The sequence below is a fragment of the Daldinia childiae genome (genome assembly GCF_008694065.1).
Source record: "Daldinia childiae strain JS-1345 chromosome Unknown Scaffold9, whole genome shotgun sequence".
Lineage (NCBI taxonomy): Eukaryota > Fungi > Ascomycota > Sordariomycetes > Xylariales > Hypoxylaceae > Daldinia > Daldinia childiae.
Genome location: NW_022984650.1, coordinates 952777 through 973813, shown reverse-complemented (window position 1 = coordinate 973813; position 21037 = coordinate 952777). Strand labels below are relative to the sequence as shown.

General features: G+C 45.1%; 5 protein-coding genes across 5 annotated transcripts; 2 read left to right on the top strand and 3 right to left on the bottom strand.

The window, feature by feature from the left end:
* Nucleotides 1-737: 737 nt before the first annotated feature.
* Nucleotides 738-2673, top strand: GL218_07493 (Trichodiene oxygenase; the record flags this gene model as incomplete). Its single annotated transcript, XM_033584251.1, has 4 exons — nucleotides 738-975; nucleotides 1068-1603; nucleotides 1732-2154; nucleotides 2305-2673. The coding sequence occupies 4 exons, from the start codon at nucleotides 738-740 to the stop codon at nucleotides 2671-2673; spliced, it is 1566 nt and encodes a 521-aa protein (XP_033432738.1).
* A 1932-nt stretch (nucleotides 2674-4605) lies between these two features.
* Nucleotides 4606-5151, bottom strand: GL218_07492 (uncharacterized protein; the record flags this gene model as incomplete). Its single annotated transcript, XM_033584250.1, has 1 exon — nucleotides 4606-5151. The coding sequence occupies one exon, from the start codon at nucleotides 5149-5151 to the stop codon at nucleotides 4606-4608; it is 546 nt and encodes a 181-aa protein (XP_033432737.1).
* A 7365-nt stretch (nucleotides 5152-12516) lies between these two features.
* Nucleotides 12517-13671, top strand: GL218_07491 (SWIRM domain-containing protein FUN19; the record flags this gene model as incomplete). The annotated part of the gene is made up of 1 exon (XM_033584249.1): nucleotides 12517-13671. The coding sequence occupies one exon, from the start codon at nucleotides 12517-12519 to the stop codon at nucleotides 13669-13671; it is 1155 nt and encodes a 384-aa protein (XP_033432740.1).
* A 2501-nt stretch (nucleotides 13672-16172) lies between these two features.
* GL218_07490 (uncharacterized protein) lies at nucleotides 16173-16574 on the bottom strand (the record flags this gene model as incomplete). Its single annotated transcript, XM_033584248.1, has 2 exons — nucleotides 16173-16350; nucleotides 16402-16574. The coding sequence occupies 2 exons, from the start codon at nucleotides 16572-16574 to the stop codon at nucleotides 16173-16175; spliced, it is 351 nt and encodes a 116-aa protein (XP_033432739.1).
* A 2960-nt stretch (nucleotides 16575-19534) lies between these two features.
* Nucleotides 19535-20074, bottom strand: GL218_07489 (uncharacterized protein; the record flags this gene model as incomplete). The annotated part of the gene is made up of 1 exon (XM_033584247.1): nucleotides 19535-20074. One exon carries the CDS (start codon nucleotides 20072-20074, stop codon nucleotides 19535-19537), a length of 540 nt encoding a protein of 179 aa, XP_033432482.1.
* Between the last annotated feature and the right edge of the window lie 963 nt (nucleotides 20075-21037).

The following is a 21037-nucleotide window of genomic DNA, read 5'->3' as shown; positions in this document are numbered from 1 at the left end:
GACGAATCTAATGGCGTTAGCTTTGCTGTCAGAACTTTGTTCCCGTCGAATCGGATAGGGGGTGGGAAGTCCTAGGTTATTGGCGAGTTTATAACTTAAGCTTACGTCGGCATGCTATTGGGGGATATATGTGCCAATTAATTGTTCATATTTAGGATATAAGCATATGAACTGAACTCGGGGACCTTGTCCAGGTCTCGGCTGGAGACGTTAGGAATAGTAGACGTCCTCTACGCCAAGTGTGACTTATAAGGCATTAATAGTAGATAAATTCGTACAAATCTTGTCGAAGATCTAGTATATTAGATGAAGACGACATTATCTGCAATGCATTGTTAAAGGTCTATATTAAAATATCCTGCAAGAATCGGGCATCCGGTGCGAAACTCTACGTAGCTACTTGGTTCATCTTTGCAGGGGCTAGGTGTGACTGGCGCATTGACGCGCAACATAAGGATTTGACATTATCAACTACAGCAGGGTTAAACGAGTTAAAGTGAATGACAGTTAAACATTGACAGTTGCTTAAAGTGGCAGCAAGTTTAGTTTGACAGCTTAGAGCTGGGCCGTCCCTCCCGTGTGACATGTGCCTGGGGAATGTCTGACGATGCCGTGTATTTGTGACATCCTACATAGTAGGATAACCACATATAACATGAGCCCAGGTTTACTTGCCGTCTAGGCAAAGCCCTCTCTCTTCTTGTTGGGAAATATCTGAGCTTGAAGCAAGTCCTACAATGAATTTACTATGGCCCTACGGGCTAAGTAGCCCATATCTATTTTCATATCTTCTCCTTTTCTTCGCCGTTGCGATTCCATCAGTAGTTGTCTACCGGCTCACCTTTCATCCCCTTGCCCGTTTCCCAGGGCCCGTGTTGGCGGCTTCTACTGGATTATACGAGGCATATTATCAGTGTATAAAGGATGGCGGCGGGAGATATTGGGTCGAGATCGAGAAGATGCACCAGCGTTACGGTAATGATTCCTTCATATATCTCGTTCTCCTGATGCCTCAATATTAGTGATCTAAGACAACCTGGCTTACCGAACTATACTTTGGCGCGTAGGTCCTATCGTCCGTATAAACCCACGGGAAGTACATATCGCGGACCCGGACTGGAATGCGGTATATAAGTACTCGACCAAGGCATCAAAGCCGCGGTGGTTCTACTTCCGGTTCTTTGGTAAGTTCCCGAGTACTAATGTAGCCGAGTCGCACGCGCTACATCAGCTTCGTCGGGGCCCGTTACAAGTATACTTTGCCTCGACAAATATCCAGCAGTATATGCCCACGATCCTAGCACAAGTCGATAGGCTCTGCGCTCGCATACATGCTGCCGATGGTTGCATCCTTAACTTGAGCGATGCTTTCCGCTGTCTTGCCACCGATGTTGCAACTGGCTTCGCGTTCGGTGCTCCCTTCGGACATCTCAACGAACCGACTTTCGACCGTGAGTTCAACCTCGCCGTTAAGATGGTCATACGAACTAGTATGTGGAGTCGGCATACCTTCGGATTACTGCTACCTATACTGCATAGTATCCCGGAGAGCATCGCGAAGAAGATGAATCCGGCTTTCGGCCGGGTGAAGTGGATGAGGGATGTAAGTTGTCACTGTGGCCAAGTATTCTAACTAGTGCGCAATGAATACATGTGTATTAATTACTACATACGCGTTTCATGAACGTGCCACATAAGGCGCAGTGCGCTGGCTGACTTGCCTCTGCACAGACTATGACTAGTTGCGTCCGGCGCTCGATGAATAAGCCCGAGCCCGCACCTGGCACCCCGTACGACATGATACAGACGCTGATGTCCTCGAACCTGCCGCCGGAGGAAAAGACGTTCCCGCGGCTCTTCTCCGAGACCCGGTCTGTCATCATGGCTGGCACGGAGACAACTGCGACCACCCTCGTCTGCATCACAAGCAATCTTCTCAACGACCCGGCGAAGCTCCAGAAACTACGTGCTGAATTGGGTGCTGCTGAGGAAGTGAAGGGGGGCATGCTTGAGTATTCGGACCTGCGAGGGCTCCCGTATATCACCGGTATCGTTAACGAAGGCCTACGCATGGCTAATCCGACGCCAAGCCGACTGCCGAGGGTCTGTGAGGACCAGGACCTGAAATACAAGCAATGGATTCTCCCCAGAGGCGTAAGTTTTGAGACTTGAATTACCATCGAGTTTGCTCCGTCTTGTCCTCCCCCCACCATATCTCTCAACCATGAAAAAATATAAAAAAGGTAAAAACATTTATATAATACATACTACTAACACAACTCCCACTGGGAATAACACGCCTAGACAACTATCTCGACAACGACCCAAGACACGCACAACGACCCTTCCGTATTCGCACAGCCACACAAGTTTATACCAGAGCGGTGGATGGATCCGGAGGAACGGCGGCGACTAGGGCGATACCTACAGCCGTGGGGACGTGGCACGCGGCTATGTCTAGGCATGGAACTCGCAACTACTGATTTGTATCTAGCCGTGTCTCGACTATTCGGGCCCCGCCCCGGTTTCGAAATGCACTTGTACGACACCGTTGACGACGATTGGGTTGCATACCACGAGTGGTTTGCTGCGTTCCCTAGGGGGCGCGGGCTCAGAGTTAGAGTTAACACGATAGGAGGCGAGGGAAAGGGGAATAACGTATGGAGAGCTTAGAGAGAGAGAAAGCTCGGAAGACGTCTATTCTTTCCAGTTGCCTTGTGGAAAAGAGACGGCTGGAGGATAAAAGATTGGCACAGTTACTATATGAGTAGAAACGAACATAAGGACTAGGGGAAGATACTATACTAAGGAGGACCCTTTTGTCCTGAATTGTCTTATACTAATTTTATCGTAAAACCATCATTGCTGGCCCGAAGTTCTGCGTGTATGAACACAATACATTCACATATAACACATATAATAGCATACTTAATTCTAGCTCACGCAATTAATCTTAATTTACTCCCTTTCTTCAATCCGCTTTTATTAAAAGGGTGGTTTAGAGAAACCTGTAAGATCCAATTACTTGAGGAATCTGGTCGAAGTTGAGATATATACCTCATTACCATTTACTACGTCGTTGAAAAGTACAGCCACCACACGGATAGAAAGTTACAACTACTACCTTCAGCTAAATAAAGCTACTCTAAACATCCATACGACTGTACTCTCACATAAGAAAATAAGCACTTAGTTCGATAAAAGAGAATACCCAAATTTCTACACTTTGATAAGAGTACTCTAAGCATTTATTTCATTAGGCTGTGATCAATCTAACCTAGGTGGCAATATCAACGACTTAAAGGAAAAGGCACCTAAAAAGACGCCCCAGGAACTCGATGTTTCTCAATCCACGCCAAGTAGTGCTTGAGTAATGCTTCTCGAACCGGTATCGAGCCAATTATGCCACAAGAATTTATTTACCGTGCTTTTATACGCCAGAAGAGCTATACCTATAACTCAAGGGCTATTACTCGAACAAATTACTCAAGAACCATACCTCATCATTCCGCCGAGTTAGGAACAAGCAAGACAACAACTTGTACAATTCAACCTTGCCCTTTATTTATTTATTTATTTACTAAAAGCAACACCCCGTGGTTCCACGACTACCACTCGCCGCTTTGTCAACGCAAGTAGCAAAACAAAAACAAAAAAAACGAAAACAAAAAAGCAGCCATCCGCTAACAAGTCGTTACATCGCTTTTCCCTTTTTACGAGCTTCTCGCCCAACTCTTCTCCGCGAGGCTGTATCTTATATTAACCCACGAAGCCCAACGGAGAGGGGAAGAAAGGGAGCGAAAGAAAAAAAAAACAAAAAAAACACCCAATCCCCCCATAGCAAGAGTCTCCGAGTAGTCTCCGTCTAGAACCTCCAAATTACTAATCCCTTAATAAACCAATACCCCTGGAGGATATATGATGATGATGATGATGTGTGTGGTGCCTTATGTGCCTCATGCAGGTAAGCCCAACCGCTCAGGTTGACACGTTTTCCCAAGTGATAAAGTAACCCCCCTCTACCCTCTACCCCGTCGCGGTGAACAAGAGGGGGTAGTAGTAGCAGCATCGGCAGCAGTAGTAACATAACCCCCCCCTTCCCAGCGTCGGTTCCAGATGTCGCCCCTCGAGATGATGGGTGAGGAGGCATTGTCGTATTTAGTGGACTACGGCAAAACTCGCGGGCCGTCGGTCTCCCTTTTTTCCCAATAGGAGTTCTTACCGCGGGATTTAAAATCCATTATTTTCCTAGACGCATGAATGGCGGTCACATGACGGAGGCGAGGCAGATAGAAACCTAGGTTAGTGGCACCGCAAAGAGGAGGCTGGGCTGAGTTTGAGGTTCCAGGATCTGATACATCATACTATCTAAATAGACATATCGGAATCATATCCGGCTATCATTACGTTCTCGCTAAAAAGGAATCTGATATATCAGATCTAAGAAAGATAAACATACAAATTCTAACTCTGGGGAATTCTCTAGATAGTGATAAAAGGATCGTTATATGTACCATTCGAGCTGTCAGCAGACTCTGGGGTCGCATCGGATTGTGAAACTCGAGGTTCGTCCAGCCCCCATTCGATTGATTCTACGCCATCCTCTCAAGTCTCCCTCGTCTTATCGGCGCCGCGTCCTACGAGCTCCAAAGCCTTCACTAGCACATCGCGATCTTTCTGGAACGTCAGTATCTTGACGGCTTCGTCGCTCCGAAAGAATTTGGGTTCGAACTGCGCTTCTCCATCTCCCGCGATGCTGTCCAGTTCTGCGATAAACCACCAGACTAACTTAACACCGTTACCCTTCCCCAAGTCCCGAACGTCTAGCATAAAAGCTTCCGTGAGGCTGTCGTAAGTGCGTGGGATATCCTTGACATCAGCCGCTTCCAAGTCAGATGGAGCTCGAGTAGTCATTGTTACGGGGCGTAATCGAATCGCACAGCCTGACTCTTCGCGAACTTCTCGTATGGCTGCGTCTTTCCGAGATTCGTTACAGTTACGTCTTCCTTTCGGTAGCAACCATTCGTCCAAGGCAGCATAGTATAGTAAAAGGACTTGCTCCGGCTTCTCAGTGTTAAACACGACAGCCCCGCAAGCTTCGACAAATTTCTCCGAAGAATAGAGTGTGCTCTCCCAACGTGTTGTAGCCATTGTAATGCCTAAAAAATTGCGATATTTAGGGATCGAGCCTACAGGAGCGAAGTAGGAAACCGGCTAATATCTCGGAGAGGTAGAATAATGTAGACTGTGCTAGCCACGTAAAATGCGTTAACCTCGAGACCAGATATTTGCAAGCCAACTTACCGCTGACACTAAATCGGATGCGAGAGAACCCGAGGATAGCTCAAATTAGCGGCTTCACAATTTTTGTCACTATACAAACTGAAGGCGGAAAAGCAAACTACATTGTCACACCAAGAGCTACAGAGATAACCAAGGCGGGACCACCGGTATACATACGCGCAATTTCTTTGATCCAGATGTCTCAGTAGTCTCAGGGATAGCCTCTTAACAATATTTCGTGACAGGATATGGTCATCTGATCCGAGGAAGCACCTTGCGACCTTACCTAGTAGAAGACTCTTACGCTGCCATGATATTCTGGGTAATAAGATGCGGACCGAGGTGATTAATCTGCATAATGGTAGCGCTGGGCTAGGTGGAGGAAGGGGGTTTCTCTGCTGACGTTGCTGATGATCCTTAACATCGCAATTGACGTGGGCGGACAAGACCATAAATGGACACCGGAAGCCCCAGTGCACGACGAGGGTAGACGGGCCTTTAGCACCAACAGCACCACATTATGAAAAGGATTCCCTGTCTACCGAAGGCCGATTAAGGGGGGAATCTGAGCCGAGCATATCTTCAATTTTATGCGAAATGTTGGCAAATGTTGGCGTTGAAATTAATGAGGTGGAAGCACTTAGCCGTCATCTTTGGCAGGTGTTTAAGGTGACTTAGTGACTTGGTGACTTGCCGCCCATGCATGTCGGCGGCACGTAAGGACTCTTCCATGCTTCGAAGACACAGGGCGCACATAGTTGTCCCGAGTGAATGGTCTGCTACTACGGCCCGGTGCGGGGGATTACGTGAGCATAAAGCATACGTAGGTGAGGTAGGTAAGGTATATGTAGTTCCATATATGTTGAATGAGTAATTCGTATATGTATAGATGTAGTGATCTATTGCGAGCTAATTGAAGGAATGGTGGAATGCCGTAATTTTTAATTTGTAATCAATTCCTTTCGTTCGTAAGATGTGAGATTCGAGCTTCTATTTTGACATTAATAATTTCCCAATTGAAGTTGGAGAGAAAGCTTCGACTTGTAAATTACAGCCATATTTTCCTTTATTGTTGAGGAGAGAGTGATGTTTGAATGTACCTATTCTCAGGGGGATTTCCATACCTGTAAAATACCTAAGTACTTAGATACTTAGATACTTGACTGACTTGCAACGGGAGTACCCAGCGCCCAGCGCCCAGCGCCTAGCCCCCAAGACCTAAAACAATTTGGTCTATCGATAATGCGCAATTACATGTTTCTCGTACGCTTAGGCGGGGTATTGTGATGATTGCAATTGTAATGAAACGTTAGGAATGGCGGGGTCTTAATTTCTACATACACTTTCTGCAACATGTGAAAGTGGACTTACCACACCTGCCACACCATCTGAAAATGGAATAGCGACGGGCGCCTGACTGTTGTAGATACCCACACGCCATGTCTCGGGTGATGAGGATGCAGTAGGGAGAAAAAGGTCAAGTGACGAGATCCAAGGTGAGTAGGGTGAGAAGCGTGCGAAGCGTGCGAAGCATGATCACCAACCTGATGGTGGGGTGTCTTGGATAGAAACAAGATAACGATAAGATGAATGACCATAAATAGAGGTAGTCTCTAAATGCATGGTCTAGTTTAAATTATAGCACCTCCTTCCCGTGAGGACCTAAGGCATGTATGTCTCGAATGTACGTATATAATACGTACATATATAGGTATGCATTGATACGTACATAGGCACCTATTAGGTCGTAAGGGGGGGGAGGGTACCTAAAAGGTATTAGGAGGCATTGTACGACGTCTAAGCACGAGAGACGGCTAGGGCGGATCTAGGCGAACCACCTTATGTTCTGCCCCAAAGTTCGAGCTGTCCTCTTTTCTATGTAGGCGGTCATGTGGATTTATGGATGTGTAGTGCCTGGATACATGACTGCGTATTATTGTGTATAGATGATACCTTAGGTATTCGATATTGTCTCTTTTTAGGTAGGTAATAAGCGTGAATGCGCCAGCCACGCTGCCGTACCTAAGATAATCAATATCGATTAATTGGAGTTGTTCAAGTCATACAGCTTTGATTGAAGAGATCGTCAGGCAATTGCTTTTAGGCATCTTCTTTTACACTCGGCTGGACTTGACATATTATATCATTTTCGGTACTTAAGGGCAGAATCAACTGCCTGCCTGCTGCTTCATCTGAAGTGAGGCGATAACTGTGCGACACATACGGCCTCGGCAAGGTTGTGTATTGCTATTTGCTAGGCCGTTTTTGCTAAGATCGAATAACGTAGTTATACCGGCAATTGGGTCTCAATTGAGGAATAATCTGCCTGTTGTAGCCAATTGAATTGAGCAATGTATCATGCTCTTGTAAGTGGTAGAGAATTGGTTGGCTCTGATTGATTTGCGAATAGAGCCGCCATTGTGAATATCAATTGACATACCGTTAACTGTATCGGAAGCTCACTTCGCTCAATTTATGAGTCACGAATGCTTGTAATATAAATAATGGTACGAGGCTTGCTTTTTCGTCTCAAGATAGTTGAATGAGAATGCTGAGAACGGCTACGAGATGTTAAGTGTTGTTGCCCTTGATTCAAGTCCCATCCCGGTAGGCGCATTTCTGCAGGGTACGCTATGATATCTCGAGGTAAGTGGAATTAATAAGAAGCCTACCTAGGCATACGGGAAACGATGTTGTACAGCAGCTCGTAGGACTCCTAGGCTGTAAGCTTCGAGAACATCTCACATACAACACTCATAACTCGGGCGCTTTCGGATCTGCATTGAGCAGCTTCCCGCTTTATATCTGTCATATGTTAATGCTAACGATAAGAGATATGAGGCGGAGCTGGGGCAAACATAACGTAATGGAATGGAGACCAGACAGTCGAGAATCAGGCGAGGCAGGCTGTCCAGGTAGATCGTCTAGGATGTCTAATTCATTAATAGAGGGATTCGACAGCTCGAATTGACGTTGTCCCGGATCCGTCGGGAAAACTGTAGAATAGTCTATCCATGGCGATATAAAAACGAAGCTTGTGGTGGATAATAAGTCCGCCAAAGTCCGAATAAGACGTTGACATGTTGACAAATTATACGGGTTAAATAGGATTAGATAGAAGCTAGTCAGCCTAGGTCGGATCATCGGTATTAGTGTTGCTATTGCCACGAGGGTAATGATCCCTTACTCCACGAATCTAGGAGACTAGGCAACAGAGAGCATCGTCAGCATTGCTGCGGTTGTGCTACAATCACTCCGCGCTGATAAGCCATGCGTAAAAGCTATACCTAGAAGGAAAGTAGGTAAGTAGGTACTTATGTGGTTACATATTATCGCCGGTCTGCTTTGTGATTGACAAAAGCATGGCCACCTTTAGGCAGCACGTTAATGGCCAATGCTGTAGAAGTAGGAGGTAGGGTACCTAGGTAGGGTAGGTAGGCAAAGGTACTTAGCTACTACAGAATCGACGCATTCGAGATCTGGGGACGCCATCATGTTGGGGTTTGGGTGTAAAACAGATCTGTAAGTCTGCCCCACGCGGGCGCAACCCGTTAATGAGGTACATAAAAATGTATGGTGGGAAGTGGCTTGTGACTTTAGCGTATGACACAAATTGTGAGTGGTTAATATGACATGTATCGATTGGGGTGGGGAATAGTATCGGTACTTAAAATTCCAAAAAGGTACATTTCACGACCGGACACCTGAATAAAAGCTTGGCATGAGATGCTTGAATTTGGAATATTTTAATAAGTTAGAAGGCCTTTAAAATAAGTATATGCTATACTTTAAAGGGTAATATAGTTTCACCTGAAGTCCATGTTGCCCAATAGCAAGCCTAGTTAGAGAGACGATTGGCTCTTTTTAAACAGTTAGATAAGAGATTTTTCAATATGTACCTAATATGTAATAATATAATTCCCCGTCAGTAGAATTTGCTAAGTAATGCTTAATGCTATTGTTCTACGTCCCCTTATTTTCCTTTTTGTCTGATTCTTTTCACTTCTTTGCCTCACTGTCCTTGCACTATACATATGACTCACAGACAAAAAAAGGCTTCTCGGCATCTTCAGCTCAGTTAAATCCACCCAATTATGGACACTCTTATCTACCAATTGATCTTTTGATTGGCCAATTCGTCTCATCAATTTTCTAGATTGTCCCCTCATTCACTTCGGTCTACATAGCGCTGAGGTGGCAGTTTTTTTCTCTTCTTGCTGCTGGTCAATTACTTGCTCTAATCGCGTTTGCTTTCGGAGGCGAGTTGTCTGTCTCAGGTACTTCTACGCAGAAGCCCGAATCCCTCCTGGATAGCCGCCATATCCGCATACCCTAGCCCGCTTTTTCGAATTTCTCGTTTTCTGTCAATGCGAGCAATGACATCTCGTTTCTTTGGTGGTTTTAGTTTTTTATGCTACACCGTACGGATGACGACTGTATGTCTGCGCCATCGAAACGCGGTCGCGTCAGCTCTAATACCTACCCACCTTGGCAATAAATCTAGGATCCTTCTATCATCCCAAGTCGGCTCGGGGGGGAATGAAGGCCGGCAGTTGCTGGAACGGAGTCAAATAATTAATGAATTAAGTATCTCCTATCATTAAGTTTCCTAATCCTTTGTATAAAATTTTTATTTGCACAATTGTCCTCAATCAAAAAGCCCGCATGTTATTGTCTTATGTACCTGTTTATCGTAGCTCCAGCCGTCGGATCTTAATATACATGTATTTTCGTCTACCCTCCGTATAGCTCTGGCTTGGCAACGTTGCTGGCTAACAGGACGATGACATGTCAGATATAGGTCAGATAATGAAGCTTGCAAAACCTCATATTCACCAATGTGCTATGACCTTGGTTGGTAGTTGGCATCGCCCACCTCATACGCCTAACAATTGGCCAACCGTTTCTTAACACCTGGTTTGCGAATCTTATACAGTGTCCATGGAGAAACGCGAGCCAGACGCTGCGTGACACGATGCAAAATTCGCCATGTTCAATCGAACTTCTGGTCCACTTGAAGGTACTAAAGTTTGGGCATCAGGATCTCCCCAGGAAAACATAAAGGTCAATTCGCTGGGAAAGGTCTCTTGTAAACGGGGAAAAGGCGCATTCGTCCAACTTAAGTCATTTACGGTGCCTAATCTGGCGCAAATCTTGTGCGCCTAGGTTATTCCCGTCGACATCAACTTACCATGCGTGCCAGCGTTGCAGCTTTTAATCTTCCCGTTGAGTTTTTCTCCTGCGAACCGGGAGACCTGCGCCACTCCAATTCGTTGGTGTTATTGGACCCCGCGTTGCAAGATCCGTTGGCGTGACAAATTGTTGTGTCCTAGTTGGGCTTCTATCTAGAAGAGAGGGGAAGCACCCTCAATACAAATCAGAACAGACCTGACATTATCTCAGTAGGCATGTACATGCCAACTAGAGCTAGTTTAGTCTACCAAGTGGTAGATTGGCGAGGGACTTGTATTCGTGTGGGAGTGTATATGGTGCACGCACCGCACACACTCCCACTCCCACACACACACACATACCTATACACACATATACACACCCCTCTCTGTCTGTTCTGTATGTTCCGTGAGCCCCCCCCTCCCCCCACTTTCTAACGACGCTTTTCACATTTGCAACTGTTCTCCATTGAAGCCTGATCACGTTGCAAAAGCCATCAAGCTTTGTCCTTCCAATTGCGCTCCTTTCGAAATACAATTCAGTTGGAAAACTTGTCAATTATATGACAGATCTTATTGTCATTCGTCCTATCTCGTCTTATCTTAAAATTCAAATAGGTTCGAATCTTGTTCACAGCATTAGATCTGTACCTAACCCTGTGTCCATGCTTAACAGAAATGGATGGGTATATGTCGGCAAAACCCAAGGTACGGTACGGTATGCCAATATGTACATGGCATACCTATGAAGGTGAGAAATGTTCTTTCCAAACCTGAACTACCAGGTCTATCCCGTTGGTGGCCGATGAAAGCCAAGGTGGAGTGGAGTTACTCCTCCAAGCACCAAAGTACCAATTCAGCTGAGGTACTTTGGGGTACTCAGTCTGGGGACATGGACTTCCTTGGCTTCCTGGGTCTCTTCACGCAGGACAGGTCCCAAAAATAAAGCCAACGCCAAATGCTGCACACCCCTGCGCCCGCCACGCCGCGTCTGCCCTGTCTGGCCCTGCCCTATGACTGACATCGATGACTATTGGAGGATGGGGGTGTGACTCCTTGACGACACCACCACCAAAACGCATCCACGTCTATATCCGACGAGGTACGGACCCCAAACACAGAACAAGACCGTTCTAAAGTCACCAGCCTAATGAGAGGCTGTTTTGTCCTTCTCCCACACACCCCTTCTCTTACTTAGATACTTCATCTATCCACCAGGACCAACCTGTCTAGGTTTACACTTCTTTCCTCTTTTTCTTCTTCTCAATCTTGTCCTCTCCCTCGCCGTCTTAACCTTCAATTCTCATCTTACCAAAACTCACAAACACAGCACAGAGAATTGTTTGCCACCCGTGGGTTATACTATTAAATTCATTATATTCTCTTCAATCTTCAATGCGCATTGGTCTCGGAGTTTAGACAAGCCTATCGAATCTTTATAATCGCTACCCCTGATTACCCTAACCAGACCCAGTCCCCGCAAATGGTGGCTCTCTTGTTAGTAGTAGTTTACAGCGTTCAACTCAATCGCCGCCGCCACGAGGATAACAATACAAATATAACTTAGCTGCTTATTGTTCATCATTCCACAGCTCAATTAACTTTCCAACACTTTGGGACAATACCACACTAGTAACGACGAGGGAATTCTAATTCCACCCGCCACCTTATCTCCGAAACTTAGCTCTGCCTTCTTCTCTAAGTTTCCAACAACAAATCAACCCTTAGGTACTTATATCTAGGAACCATCAACACACCACACCACACCTAACTCAACTCTTTCAAACTTGGTTCCCAAAACATAATTAATCCACTGCGATTGCAACCGCGATCACGGTCGCATTAACGACGAGATATTTTCCCTAATTCTACCGAATTAATTAATTGCTACGCAATTGAATTTCTGCCTGGTTTGCCACTTCGTGCTCATATCGACCCACACATTGCCTGGCATCAAGAGTCCATGGCTGACAAACCAATGTCGACAACCGGTATCAAGTTTTCTACATTCGGCACCAAGTTCCCAACTCATTTACTTTCAACATCAGCTTCCTCGCGCAACATGGATAAGAATGCGAAGGCCCCAATCGCTTCTTCAACGGAGTCGGGATTTAAGAATCCTCTTGATATTAGCAACCTAATGTCGCCTCCTGAGCCTCCTCGACTCGATTCATTTTCACATGGACGCGAATCGAAATCTATAGGCCCAACTATTTCCGATGTTCGACGGTTGCATCCCATTTCGCCCATCTCGCCTCCTATCTCACCTGCCACGAAGACTGATGATCATTCTGTCAATCCTGCGTCATCCACAAGTATTACCGTGCAGGATCCTATCCTATACCCCCCGCAGGACGTTACTCGCTCACCACAGCAACAACCATTATTCAGTCAAGACGACTCTATCGACGTTCGCAGAATTGTAGATGAACATGTGAATGTACGACCGGCGGGTCTGTTTGGAAATACGAGCCCACCCAAGCGAGAGGATTATGAATTGATCCTATACTTTAACTCCCAGGTATTGAATATCTACCAACGGGATCCGAAGGCGTGGCTTAAGCGTGAACGTGAACTTTTACTAGCAGACCGACGAGCTGGGGCACGCAACAATCAGTTCAAGCTCCAACCGAAGCCAATTCTTCCGGCGAAACTCCCCCAGATTCGAAAGGAGACACAGCGTGCAAAGACTGCGAAGCCAGCAAAGGTAGTCAAAGCAACACAGTCTAACACCGCAGCTCCGCGACCAATTCGATCATATCCAACGACGAATCCGGGTCAATCTGCCAATCGCCCACCAAGCGCGACGCCTGATCCTTCACCACGTCGTGCAGTTGCCCCGAACCGGGAAGATAAGGATTTTGCCTCGCTTCCTAACTACTGCCCGCCTTTGAATTCGCTTCCGGAACGATCCAACAGCCTCAAGGTGGATTGGAAAGGAACACCAATCGATTTGAGCAATGATCCGCATCGTTACCTCCTACACCCTGATGAGATTACACTCGCCGCCAATCTTCGACTCGATTGTGCTACCTACTTGACGAGCAAGCGACGGATGTTTATACGTCGTCGGGAGTGTCTTAAGATGGGAAAGGAGTTCCGCAAGACGGATGCACAGCAGGCCTGTAAAATTGACGTCAACAAAGCCTCCAAGCTGTGGACAGCCTTCGACAAGGTCGGCTGGCTTGAGAAGACCTGGATGGCCGACTTTATGTAATTGACCAACGAATCCCCTAAGCCATGACCCGTTGGGTATGGGTCGAATCATCTAGGGGTAACCTAACTACTGGGGGCAACCTAGCCAACGTATAGCGTTGTCGGGTCTTTCAGACCCGTGTTTTTCTTAATGATTTGTGCATATTGGTTTCGGTTAGGCTTTAGTTGCCTGGTTATCGGCGGTTGCATTATGACCATCGGATTGGTCTCAGAGATACATATTTTCATTTTGTTCACTCGGTTCTATTTGTTTCACAGACATCAACTCATCAACGGTATCAGATCATGGAAGAGAGAATTGGTTTTCATTGATACATAGCATAACGGGATTGCAATGATACCCGGAGCGAGCAGGTTCATACCCCTATGATTACCCCCACTCCACACATGTTTCTTTTTTTTTTCTGGTTTAGGGGAGGCTAGGGGATTGGTTGGTCTATTGGTCGGTTGGTTCATTGGTTGGGGTTTTGGCCAGATTGGGCTTTCCCCCATTGAGGGGATACCTTTGCATTATGTGTGGCGTTATATTGACCTAGCAGAGTGGGATGGACCTTGATTTGTTTTCATGGGCAGAATGAGATTCTTGGCAGAGAATTGACAGAGATGCACACCAATGTTAGAAGCTACCACAGGCAAGTGGTAGGTAAACCCACAGCGAAATTTTGAAATGTTAGTTATTTGGGTATTTCTCAAATATTTGGCAAGATTTCTCTCGTGTGTGGTACTACGGTCTTCTACGGTCTACTTTTATGGTTACCTCGTCTGTCATATCATCACCGGTTTGGTAGTCAGTTCCCAACCGAATATACAGTCTCATCCTACTACTATATCATTCTAAACAAGCGTACGGAAATATTTACGTGATTTATAACCAACTTATAAAATATGTATGATACTAATCTCTATAGGTTATGACAATTATCAAGCGACAGGAATGCAAGCCAAGGTCAAGTCTCGAGGTCAAATCTGCGTTATCCACGTCCCAGCCCTATGGTACACGCTACGAAGCTGTAATCCCCGCCCCTGTCGACTTGTCTTTAACTTAGCGTCGTTGGCGTGCCGCCTTGCCGTCTACCGGATCAGCACCGGTGAAGTGGGATTCGGGACGTAGATCTTTTTAGTTTGGAAATATATTTTTTAGTGATGTCACATTGTTACTTGAACACCTTAGGGGTGTATCGTTTTGAACATTTATATATACGCGCATAATATCCAGATTGCTAACTACCAAGGGTAAAAAAATATAGGATGAGGTATATACTATATACTATATACTATATATGTAAAATATATATTCCTGGATATTCCAAATCTCGGTTCATATCGTACGCCATCTAATTCTCACTCCGGTTTCCGCTGCAGTGTGAGGTCAGCCTACAGCTACGTGGGCTGGGTTACAGTTGCTTACGTATCGCGCTTAGTTCCGTGGAGTCTGTACGGGTAAGGGTTTTTGGGTAACGCAGCACGCTGCAGCATACATACATGCCTACGTGGATCTTTTCAACAGACGGGGCCCCGCAAATGGGCTGCCGCGTCACATCGTGGCCGGACATGGATTAGTAACGCTGACGGGACATGGATTATCCTATTACATGCCGGACACTTGGATATGTACTAGATAGGCTCTTGTTACATACTAACCTAGGTTATAGTTTGAAGACGAAGGTTATTCGTAAAGATTGGTTTTAAGGTTTAATTGCTACCCGTTATTTGCCCTATTTATCTTTTTGCTTTTCGTACCTTTTACCAAAGCATACCTCAACTCTTTGCATGTTGAGATAGTACGATAAATGCTCGATCCATGCGAAGTTCACTGCGCAATAAAAAAACAATAAAATTATAGCTCAACGATATAGCCCCCTCCCTCCGTTATCGCGCCAGGCAGGCAATGATAGGATAAAAAAGGTAGAAAAATAGAATGGATTGCGCCGCCCGTCAAAATTGTTTGGTATCGAACGATTATAGGCCGCATGCGTGCGCCCCGTCGAACCGTTTCCCCGGCGGAACAATTGTATGTATGTATGGGTGATATGACATGACATCAGTCGTGGCTATATCTACGCCTCGCTATTGCGTCGCAGCAGCAGCAGCAGCAGATCGGATCTGCGAGCGCAATGTAGCCAAGGACGCGGGTTTAGATAAGCTCGATGCGACGGCACCGTACTTGCATGGTATGGCTTGGCTTGGCGGGGATGGGGAAGAAATCGTGTATATTTTGAGATGGTTCAACTGCAGGGGGATTAATATATACAGGAAGGGTTGGTTTATAGTTTCAACTTGGCTTAGGCATACGATGAGAGATATCTTTGAATTGTTCAAACTAGTTATAGATAATCGTACTGGGGGCATAGTTCTAGGTGTTCGTAGGCATACATGTATTATTTCCAAGGGAGCATTTTATTGGTTCATTTCGTATCTTCATTATACCAACATATATTTTATAACTTAAACACAAACGCCATCACCTTAATAATTCATTCCTTTTAGTAATAATCCCTTGTCTTATTCTCCGGCTGCAAGTGCATATCGGCCATTTACTGCAACGGTTTGACCGTTCAAATACTGGTTCGCGGCAAAGAATAGCACCGCCTGCGCCATGTCATCGTCCTTCCCGGGACGACCCGCCGGCACCTTGCTCTCATACTTTTCCTTCTCGATGTGGCTCTTCTGGCCCTCATTGCTACCGTCGGTAGTCACTGGAGCACCTAGTTAATTCACACATCATACAGACATGCTTACGGTCTGCGCCTCGGCCTGCCCCTTAGAGGCACTATCGGATTCATTGTATTGAGTATGGTCTTCATCCTCGGTCTGATCAAGTCCAGACTCTAAATCTGGCTCTATTGCCGCTATTGGGTTTAGCGGTTCTTGCTGTAAGTACCCCGATAAAACCTGTCGTTCCATATAGAACTTTTCGACAGTCTCGCAAATCTTCTTAAATCGCTCTCCTTGGCCCCACCGTTGGATGTTGCTAATCAACATAAGACATTTCTTATATTCCACTTGCTTCCTCAATAAAAATGATGCGAAACATATCATTGTATATCTCGTAAGCCGTGCTCTTGGATTGGTTGGTACAGATACGTTCGGTATTGGCCACATAATATAGAAGTGTATAATGTTTTCTCTCACAGTAGCACCGAAAACATATCCGCCTTGGATAATTTTGTTGTATACAAACAAAGCCGACGAGGTACTATTGAGAATTTGGTTCTCCGCTTCTTCCAAGCTCCGAGAACCCTTAAATTCGAATATAAGGTACGGGAAACAGAAGCCGTAGGTAGTAGTAGTGAACTCTTGATCCTTTCTTAGGAATCTTGACAGTTGGTCAAGATATGGGATGTATTTGGCGTCGTATCCGTAGGCTAGGTCAGGTTTGGGGACAATAGGTTGGCAAAGTTCTTTTGGGGGACATTGTCTGACTACGTGCTGCAATAGCCACGTACTAGTCATACTACCCCAAAATGGAGTGTTTACCTCGTAGGGTTGGACCTTCAATAGATCGAGATCCAATAGACGCATTACCCTCAGTTGCACCTCAATCTCTGCACGGTGGCGTTGATTTTGTGCTGAGAAATACCAATGAAATCTCCTTTTCCTCTCTGCTTTAGGATTAAGTATATCCCGAGTAGACTGTAGAAATTTACTGTAAAATTTCTTGACAGGTTTGGGACATTCGAATAGCCCTTCCTGAAATATTATCAAGTTCGGCTCCAAGTAGATCTCCCTATACCGAGCGTTGCCGGATTGGTGGGCGCTCGAGGCACCATGGGAAGGATACTTTGCTGCTACTGCTGACACCGATGCCTCTGGTGGTATTGACTGATCATCTCTATTTGCAAGATGAGCTACTCGATTTCGACCCATAGTATTTAAGGAGGATATTAGATCTTCGGGTATATATGGTTCTTTCGGACTTGGAGGTATTTGATTCGGATCTTGCAAATCTGGTTCGATATTTTCACGCCAGCTATTTATATAGCTTGATGTAAATGGTATAAGTAGTGTAGTTAACGACGTGTTGTTGAAGGACGATGGAGATGGTATAGCAGTAGTTTCAATTATTTGTGAAATTGGTTGCCTTCTCTGTTCAGGCGAAGGAGAGTGTTGTCTCTTGGTAGGTAGCGAGTTGGTATTATGGTGCATTTGCCCATTATTTCGACGCGCCATAGTGTGAGGCGGGGATCAAGGCCTAGCAGTTAGGCTATAGCGAAATCTAGGATAAAATTTGCTTCTTTCGCAGGATTAACCAACGTATTCTGTAGTCACAAGGGGTCTATACAGGTGGCCTATAATAATACTTCGTTAGCATATGCAGGCGCCTTATAAAATTGATGTATCTCTTTTGGACTTGTACACGGAACCGGCGTAATTGAAGAATATGTATGTGATGCTGACGAGGGGGGGTTTTATCCTAAGACGCGGCATTTGCGTAGTTGTTTATTACGCGTAATTTTTCTGAGGCTCTGCTTCTATTTATAGTACAGAATGCTAACTAAACAATTTCGCACGGCTTAACGACTCGGTTGCGTAGGTGGCTTATAATATGCGTTTTAAATGGCCAATACAAGATCTGCGCGACGTTGGTGCGGTACACATCTGTCAGATATAAAAATATCTGTCCGACATATATAATATGTAATAGAATAAAATCTGTTACCAAATAACCTTTTAGTGGTGTAGCGGTATGTCGACAACATCCGTCCCCGTCACGAGCGCTACGTGCCCCTTCAGGTCGAAGAGCTTGTCCCGAATGAAGGGCTCGTTACGGCTGTTTGCCGCCATTCTGACTGTCTGGAGTGGATATACTGATCTAAGGAACTGCGGCTGTTGTGATTGTAAGTAGAACGATGGTGTTGCACAAAGCGCCGATGAATGATTAAGTAAAGCACCGGCTCGAAGAACGGTGTCAGCCAGGGGCTTCTTATGGTGAGATCATGACATCTCGGTGTTTTCATCGAAATCCGAGAATGTATTTTAGCTAGAGCGGATGGGAGTGTCCGGGTCTTGTATCAACAGATTGCTACCTTATTGAATAGCAAACAGAGCTCAAGGTGAGCGAGTCATGACGAAATTGAACGCCTCTTCGTCTTGTTGTTTACATCATTGTGGAGGGCTCCGGGAGCTCTTCGCGGAGTAATTTCATTGGCTGTCTGGTACCTTTATATCCATAACTACTATATCTAGCTTCATTATCGTTTAATCGTACATATGTATTGTCAATATTATAATGGTTATTAGTCTACTTTTAAAGATAGCAACTTCGAAGGATAGCTTTGAAGTAGCTAGAACTCGGGTCGTCGTGTCAGGGGTGAATTCGCTCATATACTGCTTATCACAAGGTAGAACCAAACAGCATGGAAACAACTTCCTTGTTCCGCAAAGAACTCTAACCGCCTATCTATAAAATTCTAAGTCTATACATACTAAACCTGTTATTTGTTCTAGATGTCTCATCTAGAATCCTGACACTGCTAGCTTAATCGAAGAATATGTGAAAACGTTCGACTCGTCTTAGATCTCAAAGTACTTAATAAAATACACGGGATTTTCATTATTGTTATGTTTTTCCGATTTATCTATCACCATCCATGATCCTTGTTGTCTAGGGATCGCTATAAGGTATTGTGATCTAAGCACCTCATTGCCACGGTTGAAGAAACCTAGATGTCAGGATAGGGAGTAAATACCTTTATCTATTTAAAGTGTATTAGAATCATTAATCTTTGCCATTTTATAGTGTTTTATCGTAGGGTTAGGGTAGACAGTAGAACTTCCTTTTTTTCTTTTTCTTTTTTATCACTTCCAAATAAAGAAGCGTTTCATGTTTTAGGGGGACTAATGAAAATAGATTATAATAGATTTTAGAAACTTGTAGTTCCATCAGTTATTTCAATCGTCGCCCCCTGACCATCATCTCCATTCTCATCATCACTTTCTTTCTTGTTCTCCACCCCTTCGCCCCTATCCTTCGTCTCATCGTCAACTTCCGTATCGACACCTTCTCTTTCGTCGCCGTCCCGGACCTGGCCAAGATCATGCTGAACCTTCGGCGATATTAGATCAATCACCAAATGTGCCGAGGGGCTTCCCTTTGTCTCAACCTTTAGTATCTTATCATTCTTACGTAGTTGCTTCAAGGCAAATGTGTAGACGCCCTGGCTCTGCATAGCCTCAGCCATCTGCTTCACATGCTGTAAGAGGCGGTGGAGAAGCTTGAGTGTCTTCTGAATGTCTACCTGCTCTGCCCAGATATCGAGTGTTGACTTCTGTGCGGAGTTCTTCTTGGAGTTCTCCCTAGAGTTGCTAGAGTCCTCCACTACTGACCCGGAATCAAATAGCTCGGTACGGTCCAAGAATACAACATTCTTCCCAGATATTTCGTAGGGGAATATCATAGCCATTCTACTTTGCGACAACCATAAACGACACATTAATCCGATGTTCTTCAGGTACGGTATATCGGGACTTTCTGTTTTACTTGCAAAGACTATAATTCGTTTATGGCTAACGACCGCTTTTTGATGGTAAATATCGTACGGCGGACTAATCTTAGTAGGATCTTCGTTAGAATGGGAAGTTTCCTAATTCCAATCATCCTGAACTTTCAGATCCTTCTTAGATATTCCCCCGCAACTATGGGGAGCTGCGAGTGTCTGGTAAGGATCCTCAACCACCATAGTTAAACCACTAAATTCGTATGAGATGATACGCTTAAAAGTGTTGAGCTCATTCCGTTTGTTACGCTTAATATCAACACGTGGACTCCAGCACCATTGGGGACCGTTTTTATTTAGATGCTGTGTTGCAGCCTTGTAGTGGTGATTGCCATCGACATGATGGCTGTTGAGTATCTTCATAAATATGGTACCATCCACTACCTGAACTGTCAGGCATATTCCTTTAGCTTGTTTCTGTTTGTGGCTGAGCTTGCTATAAGAGGTGCCTACACCTTTCATAGTAGAGAAGAGACCCCACATTGTATCTATGTCGGTAACGAAGGCTGCTGACTTGATAGACTTCGATTTTTTTATTTCTAGAGCTGCTCGGCACATACAATCAAATGCAAGGTATGGTCGGTCCATATTATAGTAATCGGGGACCTTAGCTTTACGGTTGTTTGGAGGCAGCTTTGTACTGTTGGGTAGATGACCTATCTATATTGTTAGTCATAAGGGTGGCGGATACGGACGGTTCTAAAAAGAAGAAAAAACATTAATATCAATAAGTACTGACTAGGAAGGATGAGAATATGTGAACCTGGAGCATGGGTCAATATAGTATTCTGACTCCGAGAGGAACCTTGTGGGGTTTTCTGTAATGGTGCAGCAGCTTTGCTATGTATGGAAGTTAACGAGGAAACAGCC